Genomic DNA, 14,390 nt, shown 5'->3' with positions numbered 1-14,390 from the left:
CAGCGTGGTGTAGTGGTTAACAGCGGTGGTTTGGAGCAGTGGAGTCTGATCTGGAGAACCGGGTTTGATGAGGCTAATCTGGTGAACTGGATTTGTTTCCCCACTCCTACACACGAAGCCAGCTGGGTGGCCTTGGGCAAGTTACAGCTCTGTTAGAGCTCTCTCAGCCCCACCTACCACACAGGGCGTCTGTTTTGGGGAGGGGAAGGTGATCGTAAGCCGGTTTGAGTCTCCCTTAAGTGGTAGAGAAAGTCGGCATATAAAAACGAACTCTTCTTCTTCATCATCATCTAGTCCAACCTCCTGCACAATGCAGGAAATCACAACTACCTCCCCCCCACACCTCCAGTGACTCCTACTCCATGCCCAGAAGACGGCCAAGATGCCCTCCCTCTCATGGTTATGGTGACATAACTAGTTTAGTTAAAATCAGAGAGGACAGACAGAGATTTGATTAACCTCTGGAAGACAGAGATGTCCTAGGTAGTACTTAAGTACTGTTTTCATTCCTGAACAGCCCACTCAGCTATTTGATTCACTGTGGAGCAATGAAACAGGCAACTTGAATGCAAGAGAAGGAAAACTTGAAAGAAATGTGGTTCGACTTCTTCCCTTTTCTGTGGTGGCAATGGCAGCAAAGTGAGGTTACTTCACCATCACAGCTGTACCTGCACACAGTCACCAAGCTGAGCTTACACTGACATAGCTGCAAGGCATTTTGCTGAAAAAAATTCTCACATCCACAATGTCTCAAATGCCACAAATTTAAGAGTTAAGTCACAGAATTGCCACAGCTCTGTCTGATCACAATTGCCTAGATGGATTTCAGTTACTGTAAACTGAGGATTCACACAATCTGGAAAGAATCTTCATGGCCTGACCCTTGCTCATCATGACATGAAAAGGCAGCTGGAGGGGATTATCTAGCTGGTTTGAGAAGACAGTAAATGCCTCTCTAAAGGAGGGGGTGGTGCCAACTGTCCTGAAGGAAGTGGTTACGAAACTCTTCCTGAAAAAAGGCAACCCTGGGCCCCGAAGAGCTTAACTATAGTCTTCTAGTGATGATCCCCTTCTTCGGCAATGTGCTCGAGAAAGTGGTTGAGAGATACCTTTAGGCTTTCTAGAATGAGACAGATTTATTCAGACCCATTTCAATCTAGCTTCAGGCCTGGCTTTGTAAAACCACCTCAAGTCCACCGGTATCTGTTCCAGGAGAGAGACTGAGGAGTGCAACCTTGTTGTTTCTCCAGGATCTTTCAAAGGCTTTAATGCCACTGACCACGGTGTATGTTTGGACATTCAGCAGAAGTGGGAATCTGGGGAATCCAATGGTTTATCTGGCTAATCAGTACCAGAAGAGGGTGCTGGGGATAATGGTTGGAGCCTATGGCACTTGTGCTATGGGATCCCACAAAGTACCACCACACACATTACCTTTTAGAAGCTACATTAAATCACTGGGTGAGATCATCTGGGGATCTGGAGTAAGGTGTCACTAAAGTACAGGAGACCATTTTTACTTCTCCTTTTCCTCAGATCCAGGAAAAATGATAAATGTTCTGAAACAATACGTGTTCTGAAAAAATCCTGCACTTCTATTAAGCAAGCCAAAGCTATGTGGCTTTGATACTCCTTTCTAGTATGTTTCATCTGAATGACAGACATTGGTGCGATTTCTAAATTCAAAATGCTGCAACACCATGCCACATTAGCTTCTGAGTAAGAATTACTCTACTCCATTGAGGTTGTGATGGAGATACACCCTAATAAACTGTTTTGCTTCGTATGGATGGACAGATAGTTTTCACATGTTTTATTGAACTACGGCACAAAGGCAGTCGGAAAAGTGAGAATCCCCTGCGGGCTGGCTATTCAGAATATTAATCTGTTGATTTAGATGTGGTGTGGAAAAAACACACTCAACTCACAAGGAATGCTTCGTTAAACTCGAAAGAGCAAGGGAATTGCCTCTGGAGCTGATGGACACAGTCGAGCCACTGCAAAAACACTGGGCAGCGTTCATTCAGGTCATCCGAATTCTCACCATGGCCACAGCGATCAGCAAATTTATGGCCAAAATCCAGCCACTCCGTTTCCACCAGCACCTGGAAACCCTGAGAGAAACAATGAAATGAGATCTGCTCATTTAATTCCCTTCCACTCCAGTGGACCTGCCAAAAACATTTTGAGATCTGAGGTGGAAATCCAAAATCGCTCCATTTCTGACAACTAATTAACATAGGTCAAAATCCACCAGAAAGTTCTCTTGTACAAGCCTGGATTAAATGAACAGCTGCTCCCATTCAATCCAATGAAGCTTCCATAGAACTGCTTCCTTCTGGATTGTGTCCCAAAGCAAGATCGGTTTAATACTCTGCCACCATTAACAGAATCTAAAATCCATCCTTGTCTCACAATAAAGTCACCCCCGTTGTTCCAAGACTCAACTGCACTTATGTCCTACCAGTCTGAAATCTCATTTCAGCATTAAATCTATTGTCCTTTCCCCATTTTTATTCCGCATTGGTCCTCTGCTCAGGAAAGTAAAATAAAAATATTTCAAATGAGTAAATATTCTTTAGAACCACCACCAAAGTCAGTGGTCGGCAAACTCATTAGTCAAGAGAGCCAATTATCAACAGTAGAACCATTGAGATTTCTTTTGAGAGCCAAATTTCTTAAACTTATATATAGGTAGGTACACTGTTTATTAACTTAATAAACTTTAATTAAAGTTTTAAGTCTTAATTAAACTATAGGTACACTGAATAAAACTTGATATCATAGTTAATAATGATCTTATTTATTGATAAAAATTAAACTGTAAGTAAGGTATCCATAAAATTAAATCATGACAATGACTGACAAACACTTAATGTGAACAATGGCCTTGCATCTCCTTGGAAAGTTTGGGTAAATCAGGTTTGTATGTTGTTGTTTTTAATTTTAGGAATGATTCCAGGTTCTCATCAATAAGACGACTTCTCAATTTACTTTTGATAAGGTTCATGCTTGAAAAAGATTGTTTGCATGAATATGTAGAACCGAAAAGGGAAAGAACAGCAAACGCTAGTAGAGGAAGGGAGGGGGGAGGAATGGAGAAAGGAAGGAAGGAACTGGGAAAGGAAAGAGAAGGAAGGAACTGGGGAAGAAAGGATGAAAGGGAGGAAGGATGGAAGGAAGGAAGAGTGGGGGAGGGACAGAAAGGAAGGAAGGAACTGGGAAAGGAAAGAGAAGGAAGGAACTGGGGAAGAAAGGATGAAAGGGAGGAAGGATGGAAGGAAGGAAGAGTGGGGGGAGGGACAGAGAGAAAGAAAGGGGAAGGAAGGAAGGAAGGGGGAAAGGAAAGAGAAGGAAGGAACTGGGGAAGAAAGGATGAAAGGGAGGAAGGATGGAAGGAAGGAAGAGTGGGGGAGGGACAGAAAGAAAGGAAGGAAGTGGGAAAGGAAAGAGAAGGCAGCCTGGAGCTGGACTTTTGGGAGCCGCCTGAGGGGGACGAGGAGGAGGAAGGCGGCAAGGAGGAGAGTTTACCCCTTCCAAGTGGGCCGGTGATTAAGGCGTGAAATCCACTCCCCGCCCTGGAAGTTCCCCCGCAAGATCCCGGCCGGGCAAGATGCGGCCTGCGCGGGGGGCAGGAAGGCGATGTGCCGGACCGGCTCCAAACTCTCAGTCTGAGGAGCGGGGAGGGCGAAGCGAGCTCGGTCCTGGCCCAGGAAGCATAGTCGCCTTCCCTGCCCGGGGCCAGGTGGAGCCAACAGGAGGAGGAGGAGGTGGGGGGGTGAGAGGTCGCCCAGCTCCGGTCGCCCATAGAGATAGAGGAGGGAAGGCGGCGGCCGAGACGAGGACTGGACAGCCACACCTCACTCCTCATGGTGGAGAGAAGGAAGGGAGGAGCCCCCTCTCTGCCAAACCAAGGCGCGCAGCCGGGCGGCAAGAAAAGAAGGGGGTGGCAGCTGAGGGGCTCTTGTCGTTCTCTGGCCGCCGCAATGGTGGGAGGCGGGGACGGCGCTAGGGCGAGAAGGAGGAAGGGCCACTCCTTCCTCTCTCGGAGACCCTCCGCTGCTTCGGCCGGTCTAGGGCGCTGCTTTCGCACGTGGGAAGAGCCGCACTCAGGGGCCCAAAGAGCCACTTGCGGCTCAGGAGACGCACTTTTGCGACCTCTGACCAAAGTCTTTTCCAGTAATATTCAGAGGCAGCCCTGCTTTGCTACTTCCCGTGCCTTCTGTTACAAACCTCTATGGTCCTGTAATATGGATCCAGTAGCAGCTTAGACAGAGCCACTATCTGCGGTGTTCGGTCCCAGCCATCTGAACAATGCACCAAGACAGGTCGCTGGTCTCTGTCCACTGCATGAACTACCAGCAGTGCCGATTTCAGGAGCACAGACAGGTGCTGCAGCCATTTGGTGCTTTCCAAAGCCGATAGCCAGCTACAGATAATGAAGGGAGAATAGTCTTTATTTCATAAAATGAAGTCTCAGGTCAGCAAATTAAATTCCTGTTAAAACAGTAACTGGAGGGCACCTATCTTTCATCTGCACTGAGAGTCAGTGTAGCTCAATGCAGTTATTTTTCAAACTATCTTCCAAGGATCCCTGAGGTGGCCTGGAACCTTGCAGGAGATTCCTTAATTACCTGCATTTATCTGAAAGGAAGAGAACCCTGAATGTAAGATGACTACCCCAAAAAAATTTACACACAAGTTTTTTTTAATTACTGTGCATACTTGTAACTTGTATGTGAACCTAAGACAACCCCTCCTCCTAGTCTTCCTTTTGAGTAAGTACAGTACATCAGAAGTGGGAGTGAACGGCTATAAAGCGATTAGTCACATCATGTCCAGAGAAACCCAGGTGCAAATCCCCACACAGCTCACCAGATCCCTTGGGCTTCTCAACCACTTAGCCTAACCTACTCCACAGGGCTGTTCAGAAGATAAAATTGAGCATGGGAAAACCACTCCTTAGAGCAAGCATGGGCTGAAAAATCTAACAGTGTGAAGACAGATTGCCCACCATTACTGACCCTCCCCTACAACAGCAACATGCTTGCTTTGGGTGGGCCAACAACGTTCAAAAAGTCTATGAACTGGGCAAAAGTGCACCTTACAACCTACTGCAAAGTTTCCCGAGTGAAAATATTTCTTTAAAGGGAGAAAATAAGAAAGGCACTGACATAGTTGTCAGGAAGATGTAGTAACTGGCTGAAAGTCATCTACTTCTTCTTAATATAGTTTACATCACATAGCTGTTGTGACACTTAAGTGAGGGAAAGCCACCATACTCTGCCCTGAAAAAAGTTTCACATAATCTATCTCACCTAATTTAACTTTCTGAGCAGATACTGATCTGTAACACTGCAATGTTTTAAGAGGATGTTTTAAAGGCTTATTTGGTACACTACAGCCAGCAAAATGTTGCTAGCAAGAAGACAGAGATTGAAAGCACAATACTAAAGAACTCCTTGAGAGCATACCTGCAGAAGGAAAGCAGAAGAGTGCGTTTTAAATGGACTTTTGTGGAGCTACATGGATCTAAACTTTACTATTTGTCACTTGTATGTGAACTAGCCAGAACCATGTCAAATTTACTTTAAAAAAGGTAAAGGTCCCCTGTGCAAGCACCGGGACATTCCTAACCCATGGGGTGACGTCACATCTCAACGTTTCCAAGGCAGACTGTTTGCGGGGTGGTTTGCCAGTGCCTTCCCCAGTCATCTTCCCTTGACCCCCAGAAGATGGGTACTCATTTCACCGACCTCGGAAGGATGGAAGGCTCAGTCAACCTTGAGCCGGCTACCTGAAACCGACTTCCATCGGGATCAAACTCAGGTCGTGAGCAGAGCTTTTGACTGCAGTACTGCAGCTTAACACTCTGCGCCAAGGGGCTCCTTCCAAATTTTTTTTACTTATATATAGTGTATAAATAAAATTAAATGCAGCATAGGGGCCTAATGGGGAGCAAAAACTAGGTGCTTTGGAACACAGGCAGGACAATGAAGAAGAGTTGGTTTTTATATGCCGACTTTCTCTACCACTTAAGGGAGACTCAAACCAGCTTACAATCACCTTCCCTTCCCCTCCCCACAACAGACACCCTGCGAGGTAGGTGGAGCTGAGAGAGCTCTTAATAGAACTGGAACTTGCCCAAGGTCACCCAGCTGGCTTCGTGTGTAGGAGTGGGGAAAGTTCACCAGATTAGCCTCCACTGCTCATGTGGAGGAGTGGGGAATCAAACCTGGATCTTCAGATCAGAACCCACCGCTCCAAACCACTATACCACGTTGGTGCAGTTATCCTGTTTGTGGGCTTCCTAGAGGCACGTGGTTGGCCACTGTGTGAACAGACTGTTGGACTTGATGGGCCTTGGTCTGATCCAGCATGGCCTTTCCTATGCTCTTATGAAAGGAACGGAGAGAAAAAGGACACGAGGACACAACTTACTTTCCAGGGTCTGGCATTTGTGTGCAGAGCAAACGCAGCGACTGAAAACTCTTCCGGATGGAATGGATGTTTGCCATTCCCATGAACACTACTTCACAGTTTGGATAATACTCTGTTAAAAAGCAGAAGCATAAGAGAAGCCACTTCAAACAAAGGAGAAACTGAATGAATGAAGCAGCTTTACCATATAAACAAGCTAGCGGCAGCTGTGGCCCATGCCAAGCACCATTATCTCATCAGCCTTTGAGGTTCTCAGGCAGTCCAAACATTAAAACAAAGAGTGATTATTAAGACAGAATAGAGGACATTATTCTAACACACTGTAAGGAAAACACATGAACTTATTTATCCACTAGACTGAGAACAACAGGGTTCCATCCATAAAATCCCATTCAGCACCCATTTTTACCCCTACAGAATGCAATTCTGAGAACTGCCTTAGTTGGCAGTATTTAACAAAGTGCAAAATAGTTTATAGTATGCTAATTAACAACAACATCACAATGGATAGACAAGACCTACAACATCATAAAGTGACAAGTGATCAAGTGCAAACAAAAAAGTCACATTTCACAAAAGTCTCTAGAAAGAGTACTATGAGTTTTGAGGAAATATTTCAGATGTCTTGCAGAAGCCAATTTATAAACCAGGATACGGCCGTTTCAGATTCTTGATGGGTGATTCTTCATCAGTCCTTCCTATGTTATAATCAAGTAAAAAACACTTATAATGTACAGCAAATATCTTATAGCACCATATTAAACCAACAAGCAATTTACAGCTTTTATACATAAAGTCACATAATACTTACAATAAATGGTCTTCTAAAATTCATATATTTCCATTAATACATTGTAGGTTGCTTCAAAGTGTCCCCATTGGGGTAAGTATGCTCAGTGTAGCAGATCTCACAATAGTAACTTCTAACTGCTTAAATAGCTAACCGGTGATGCAGTGAAGCTGCCTGCACCAGCAACTTTGTTACCAAGAGGTTTCTTAAAGGTACAATGCCCAATTTACAGAAAACAAGACAAGTCATTATCTAAATTTAAACCATGAGGAGTCAGTGTGTTCAGAAGATGAATAAAGTATGATTCCTTCTGCCTCAAGATTCTGTCACCATCTTGTCTATCAAATCTTTTCTTGTTAAGGCACCAAATCACAAAATGTCTCAGATCGTTTTCGCTATGCTGTAAATTCATTTTCTGTGAATTGTGCATTGTACCTTTAAGCAGGCAGCTTCACCGCGTCAATCACACACCGGTTAGCTATTTAGCAGTTAGAAGTTACTATTGTGAGATCTGCTACACTGAGCATACTTACCCCAATGGGACACTTTGAAGCAACCTACAATGTATTAATGGAAATATATGAATTTTAGAAGACCATTTATTGTAAGTATTATGTGACTTTATGTATAAAAGCTGTAAATTGCTTGTTGGTTTAATATGGTGTTATAAGATATTTGCTGTACATTATAAGTGTTTTTTACTTGATTATAACATAGGAAGGACTGATGAAGAATCACCCATCAAGAATCTGAAACAGCCGTATCCTGGTTTATAAATTGGCTTCTGCAAGACATCTGAAATATTTCCTCAAAACTCATAGTACTCTTTCTAGAGACTTTTGTGAAATGTGACTTTTTTGTTTGCACTTGATCACTTGTCACTTTATGATGTTGTAGGTCTTGTCTATCCATTGTGGTGTTGTTGTTTGTGATTATTAGCATACTATAAACTATTTTGCACTTTGTTAAATATTGTCTCGCTCCTGTACTAATTTCCAAATCTATTGATACCAGTACAGTGGTGCATTTTTCTCCCCACCCATTAGTTGGCAGTATGGCATGACTGGGGAGAGAGGAATGATGCGGATTGTCATTATTCCCAGGGCCTCTTTTTATGTCATTCCCATTTCAAACTCTTTGGGAACACATTTGTTTTCAGCCATCCCTTACTAGAATGTGGCACCTGTAACTGGATGTACCAAACCAGCTGCATCTACACAGGCAGGAATCTCAATTCAAGTGACCCTAAGGATACAAACTTGGTAGTTCTTTGGTATAGGTACCTTCACAGAACTTGAGGTATATGGATATAATTGTGATTTCATCCTGTGGGCTTGTTTTTGGTGGCACTGGGTTGTATCTTTGTGGTGGTGGAAATTGCCATCAAGTCTCATCTGACTTATGATGACCCTGTAGGGTTTTCAAGGCAAGAGACGTTCAGAGGTGGTTTGCCATTGCCTGCCTCCACATCATGCCCCTGGTATTCCTTGGAGGTCTTCCATCCAAATAATTCCCAGGGTTGAGGCTGAGTATGTGTGATGGGCCCAAAGTCACCCAACAAGTTTCCATGGCAGAGTGGAAATTTGAACCTGGCTTTCCCTGATCCTAGTCCAACATCTTAACCACTACACCACACTGGGTCTTGCCCTGAAATTTAGAGAACTAAAAATGGAGGGTCACTTAAGAACTGGATTAGGTCCACCCTTTTAAACAACATTACTGATGTCCAAGTTGTTCATTTTTTTAACATGATTTATTAGCTATTAATAATAACAACAGTAATCACATGTAATAAGGGAAATGAATAAAACAGTTAGTTAATGATGAAGGAAGGTCTAATAACAACCATCAGCGATGTTCCAAAATTAGACATACTTGGATTAGTGGGCATTTATCACATCATACAGACTGTGGGTTGTTGGTGAAATAAAATAGGATGGAGCTCTATTTCAACATAATTTAAAAAAAATTATTCAGTGGCTCACTGTAAAGAAAAGAGATTCTTATGTGTATTTTGGATAAATTATGTATTTGTGTCATATGAGGGTACCTTATATTGAGTCACTGGTCCATCTAACCCAGTATTATCTGACAGCAATACTTCACATCTTAGGCAGGGGTCTGTCTTTCCCAGCCTTTTTCACCTCCAACTTAGCTTCTGTCACTTTTAGCCTTGCCAGTGTTGATAGGGCTCAAAACAGTATGAGAAATAACTCAGGGTAGCCCGATCTCATCAGATCTCGGAAGTTAAGCAAGGTCGGTCATGGCTAGTCTTTGGATGGGAGACCTCCAAGGAATACCAGGGTCCTGATGCAGAGGCAGGCAATAATGGAAGGAAAAAATTTTTTAGGGCACTTTCTTCCTTTCTTATCATCTTTCTGTCTCTAATGGCAGCTATTCTAACCAGATCTATTTTCTTCTCTGTGTAAATATCTCAGTAAAACAATGAGCACAACACCATGACTTACCTGGGCATTCACAGCCTCCTCCTTTGGCCCTGTTTGCCACAGCAGCTGCATAAGAGCGTGCATCCAAGATCAAGAGTTTCTGAGGCTGGATAGCTAAGCTTTCAGTTCCTGAAGCATTTGACATGGAGGAATCTGTTTGTTTGTTTTTTAAGGGGGGGAGAGATAATTATTCTATAGCAGTTATCTCAAAACCACACAGTTCATACACAGGGCAAGTTAATATCTATTTCACATCTGAGGTGAATTCAGGCAGCTTAAGATGATACCAACTTCAGAACAGCCTAACTGAAAGCAGGACTGTGACCAGTGCCTTATAACTTTTATACAACAACACAAAGGACTGGAGTGGAGATGCAAAATTCCCTGAAATATTTTAGCCACCGGGAGGGAGGTGGGAAAGAGATTATCTACCCCTGGAAAAAACAGAAACTTGGAGAAAAACTGAAATACAGGCAAATATATTTTGCTGTTTAACAATGGAAAATACATTTAAAATTTTGAACCATATTAAATTGTACTGTTTGGTATATTTATGAAATTTAAAAGAAGAACGGCTTATACAAGCCATCCTGTGAATTTACCCCTTACTAAAGAGCTGTAGACTGTTGCACTATGTGCTATGTTAGCACATGTATCGTAATTTGTGCCATATGAAAGGTAGGAAAAAACAAACAGTGAAAATAGAACATACAAATGTTGTAACAAGCAACTGTAACAGTCACAATAAGACTAGCTGCATATTTGAATATTAAGTTAAACTTCCTATAATGGAAAATACTGATCTATTCAACAGAGTATTATAATCACACACATTCTATGTTGTATATGCTTATAATACACACCTAAATTATTATATAATGCTGTACACTGTCTTATAATAAACAAAAATTAAATACATGGTTCACATAGATTTTGGGTAAAACCCTGTCTTAAAAAGCTTGTTCCAAGCTTTTCCAAAAGACAAAATATTCCATCATTTCAGTGCTCCAAGATCATAATTTCAGTACTCCTAAAACATCCTTTGGAAAAAAATCTTTAATTGAAATTTGTCCCTCTCCTGGGGGGCGGGGATTTTCATTTTAGCTTCATGGAACAAGACATTTCAAAAATGTAAGAACTTTGGGAGCTTACCAAATTCCATATCAGAGAAGTCTCCTCCATTAGAAAAGTCTCTTGAACAGTTTCCATTCATTAGTTTACTGTTGTTGGACCTAGAGTCTGAAGCACAGGCTTTGGCCACTGACTGGACAAGATGTTCATCATCGGCATTTCTCCAGCCCCACCAACTGACTTCAGGCTGCCCACAACGGGAAATTACAGCTCCATTGCTCTGGTGCCTGTACAGGAAACAGAAATCAACCCATCTAAACATAAACATCATAAGAGGACCCTAAACCCAGATACTGCTAGAATAAAAAGCACCTCATTGGCAGATTCCAGAAGTTATTCAAGCTCAAATGTTTATAATGCCTGCATGCCTCACAGAACAGTATTCCATATGTACAATTTGTGGCTTAAATCCTAAGGTACCATTCTGTGGGCACAACAGCAGCTCCTCTGATGGAGTGGCATTGCTGTGTGCCTGTGTGGTTGGGGGGGGGGGGGTTCTGCTGATTCCTCCTCCTGCTGCAGACTCCCAATTAGCTCCCCAAACTGATCATTTACTTTTCCTGACCTGCAGAAGCATAATTATAGGGAGCACAGAAAGCTGCAATAAGAGAGGGAGGTGGGGAAATGGACTTCCAACTTCACTCTCACTGCTTAGGATGGACAGTTGCACCAGCTGAAATTTTACCAGCTTCGGCTGATGTGCCATTCCTCAAAAGATTGCTTTTGAAATCTGCTCAGAAACTTCCGTCAGAAACTTCCAAAATGCCTCAGCCAGGCTATTGTCAGAGGCCAGGTATAGGGATTATATCACCCTCTGCTGAAAGATTGTAGGGGCTGCCTATTAGTTTCTGAACAAAATTTAAAGTGCTGGGCCTTACCTTTAAGGCCTTAAATGGCTTGGGGCCAGGGTATTCGAAGGCCCATCTTCTCCTGTACTGTTCAGCCTGCCAGTAAAGATCTTTATCCCAAGCCCTGCAGAGGTGAGGTGGGTGGCAACCAGAGAGTACTTTTTCAGTTGTAGCCCTGCACCTCTGGAGTCCTTGAGGCTAGCTAGGTATTTACTGTCCTTTAGAAGACAGATCAAAACATTTTTCTTTAGCCAGGCTTTTAACTGTGAAGTTTCAGCTTTTTAATTGTTTTAAAAGGCTATGTGAGAGCACCTAAGAAAAATGTTTCAAAAAAAAAAAAAATTGAACCAAAGGTTCCGTTTACAGCATGTTATGATTTGAATCTGCTTTTGTCTAGGCAAGTATATGTACAAAAGAGACACATCTGGAATTGAGCAGCTGCCAATTTAGTCCTCGAGTCACAGTGATGCACAGCTAAGGTTAATGCTGATTAGCATCTTCAACAATTCGGACATGCATTTCCCCCCCCCCCCCCAGAACAAACCATCGGGAAAGCTCATGCATAGTTTTATATAATCTATGCATCACCAAAGCCAGGTATCTTGCTATGGGCAAATGAGAGATTGCAGAGTTAAGACGACACCTGTCATACTATATTATTTCCAACATGCAACTGTTCGTGTGTGTGTGTGTGTGTGTGTGTGTGTGTTAAATGTTGTTCCTGCAAGGCTGCGTTTAATATGACGGCTTTAAGCCTGGGCACATGCTCCCTCTGCAGTGGGAGATGTTCAGCGGAGAACAAGAACATGGTTTGAAAGTAAGAGGAACCAAATCCTTCAACATATTGAAACATAAGCTTGCTGATGCTGAACTGACTGTTCAATGTGACAAAAATCCTTTTAATTTGTTTACTATAAACAGAATATCTGGAACGCTTATTTATGGCATGTAGAGTATCATTAAAGGCAATAATGTTCTCATACATACACAATACCGCAATTAGATAGATATTACTGACTTTGAAAATTTACACACTGCTGCAAATATTTGGTTTATTTAGGGAGACAGTGATCTTTTTTCTTAATTCTTCTTAAGTATGCTGAATGACTCTGGCTTTAAAGAAAGTCAGAAGTGACTTGAAGGCACATAAAACTCACACTATTGTGGTTTTCCAGAGATTTCCCAGAGCCCTCGGTGATTTTGCTTGTTATCAGAGCAGTCAGTGGTTGGCTGCCTGAGAAAGGCAAGTCAAAGGTCACTTGTGCCTGTTCGAAGATCAGTGAGGCTGACCTGGGCCCAGATCAATTAGCTTTTGATGACCAGATTACTGTTTTTATGGAAAATCTTACCTGTAAACTACAGCAGGGATGCGTTTCCAAGATCGGAAGCCTGCCACACTCTCCAGCTCTTTGTCTGTGATCCAAGCAGGAACTATGAGTTCTTGAGGGTAGCTACTGCAAAGTCTACATGGAAGAAGCACATTAACAGAAAAAATGCAAGTGATAGGCTAACAAACAAACCATGTATTTACAGCTCCATCGTACTGTAACATAACCAGCAGTATGAAGTAGTGAGCAAAACACACACAGCACAATGGAAAACTGCCAACCTGCTAGGATTTGTCTTCGGACTTCCCTCTAACAGATTTATAACTGCTGAAGTTCAGATCAAGCTGTATGGTGCCCCTTCCTTGCCCTCTGCTGCCTCTGTGTCCTTTGTTAGCATTACCTTCTTGTCAGTTACTTAATAAGCACTCAGTGATAACTGCTTTCAAATTACCAGACACGGCTCTGTGTTAGAGGACAGCTTGATTCTGTTGCTGCAGTTGCTGGCCCTGTTATTGTATGCTAGTGTCAGGCTGTTATCTCGGTTTCGTTATTGCCTCTGTCTCTGTGCTGTATTGTCTGCCCCCCAAGGTCGCATGCCTAAGCCTAAGCCTGGGAACTCAGCTCCTGGGAAACTGTATTCCTGCGTGTAATCTCCCGCCTTTCCTGCCTTATAATATCTCTCAGCTAGTGAGCCTTTCTTAGCTGTCATAATGTCAGCCCTTGGCCCACAGAACCAGAAATCACCACAAAGTCGTATAGAGTCCAAACAGATGGATTTTACTGATCAAATAGGCATACAGTGCAAACGAATAAAATGACAGCTATGAAAGGCTCACTAGCTGAGAGATATTATAAGGCAGGAAAGGCGGGAGATTACACGCAGGAATACAGTTTCCCAGGAGCTGAGTTCCCAGGCTTAGGCTTAGGCATGCGACCTTGGGGGGCAGACAATACAGCACAGAGACAGAGGCAATAACGAAACCGAGATAACAGCCTGACATTCTTATGCTTCACGAGAACAGGCAATTACAACAAACCCTGATAGCTCAGAGACAGCCCGTTCCGATACCGGGTCAGGCGGTACCCGTACAACCACCCGCTAATGTGCCTGCTCCACCCTTACCTCCTGGAGCTCCTGTTGCTCCTCCGCTCCGACCACCCGTGCAACCACCTGCTAATGTGCCTGCTCCACCCTTGCCTCCTGGAGCTCCTGTTGCTCCTCCGCCCGGACCACCCGTGCAACCGGGTCAGCCCGCGCCCGGCCCTTGGAAGCAACTCAAATTGAGGACTACGTATGACGGATCTCTTGAGACTTTGCCTTGTTTCTTGCATCAAGTGGACAGTTATATGCGAGAACAAGGTCAACTTTTCCCCACGGAAGATAGCCGGGTGCGGTACGTAGCTT

General features: G+C 43.3%; 1 protein-coding gene across 4 annotated transcripts in view; it reads right to left on the bottom strand.

The window, feature by feature from the left end:
* Positions 1–14,390, bottom strand: part of MTMR3 (myotubularin related protein 3) — a 53,899-nt gene that overhangs the window by 14,229 nt on the left and 25,280 nt on the right. For all 4 annotated transcript variants that reach the window (XM_056859276.1, XM_056859278.1, XM_056859279.1 and 1 more), the window contains exons 8-13: positions 13,007–13,120; positions 10,831–11,036; positions 9,700–9,831; positions 6,442–6,553; positions 4,234–4,429; positions 1,929–2,114 (exon numbers count right to left, since the gene is read on the bottom strand). In XM_056859276.1, the coding sequence (XP_056715254.1) occupies positions 1,929–2,114; positions 4,234–4,429; positions 6,442–6,553; positions 9,700–9,831; positions 10,831–11,036; positions 13,007–13,120 (946 nt within the window). The remainder of the gene's footprint in view (positions 1–1,928; positions 2,115–4,233; positions 4,430–6,441; positions 6,554–9,699; positions 9,832–10,830; positions 11,037–13,006; positions 13,121–14,390) is intronic.

This window comes from Euleptes europaea, chromosome 13, assembly GCF_029931775.1.
Source record: "Euleptes europaea isolate rEulEur1 chromosome 13, rEulEur1.hap1, whole genome shotgun sequence".
In the NCBI taxonomy this organism is placed as follows: domain Eukaryota; kingdom Metazoa; phylum Chordata; class Lepidosauria; order Squamata; family Sphaerodactylidae; genus Euleptes; species Euleptes europaea.
The sequence above is the reverse complement of the archived record's forward strand: the minus strand, read 5'-3'. Positions and strand labels throughout refer to the sequence as shown.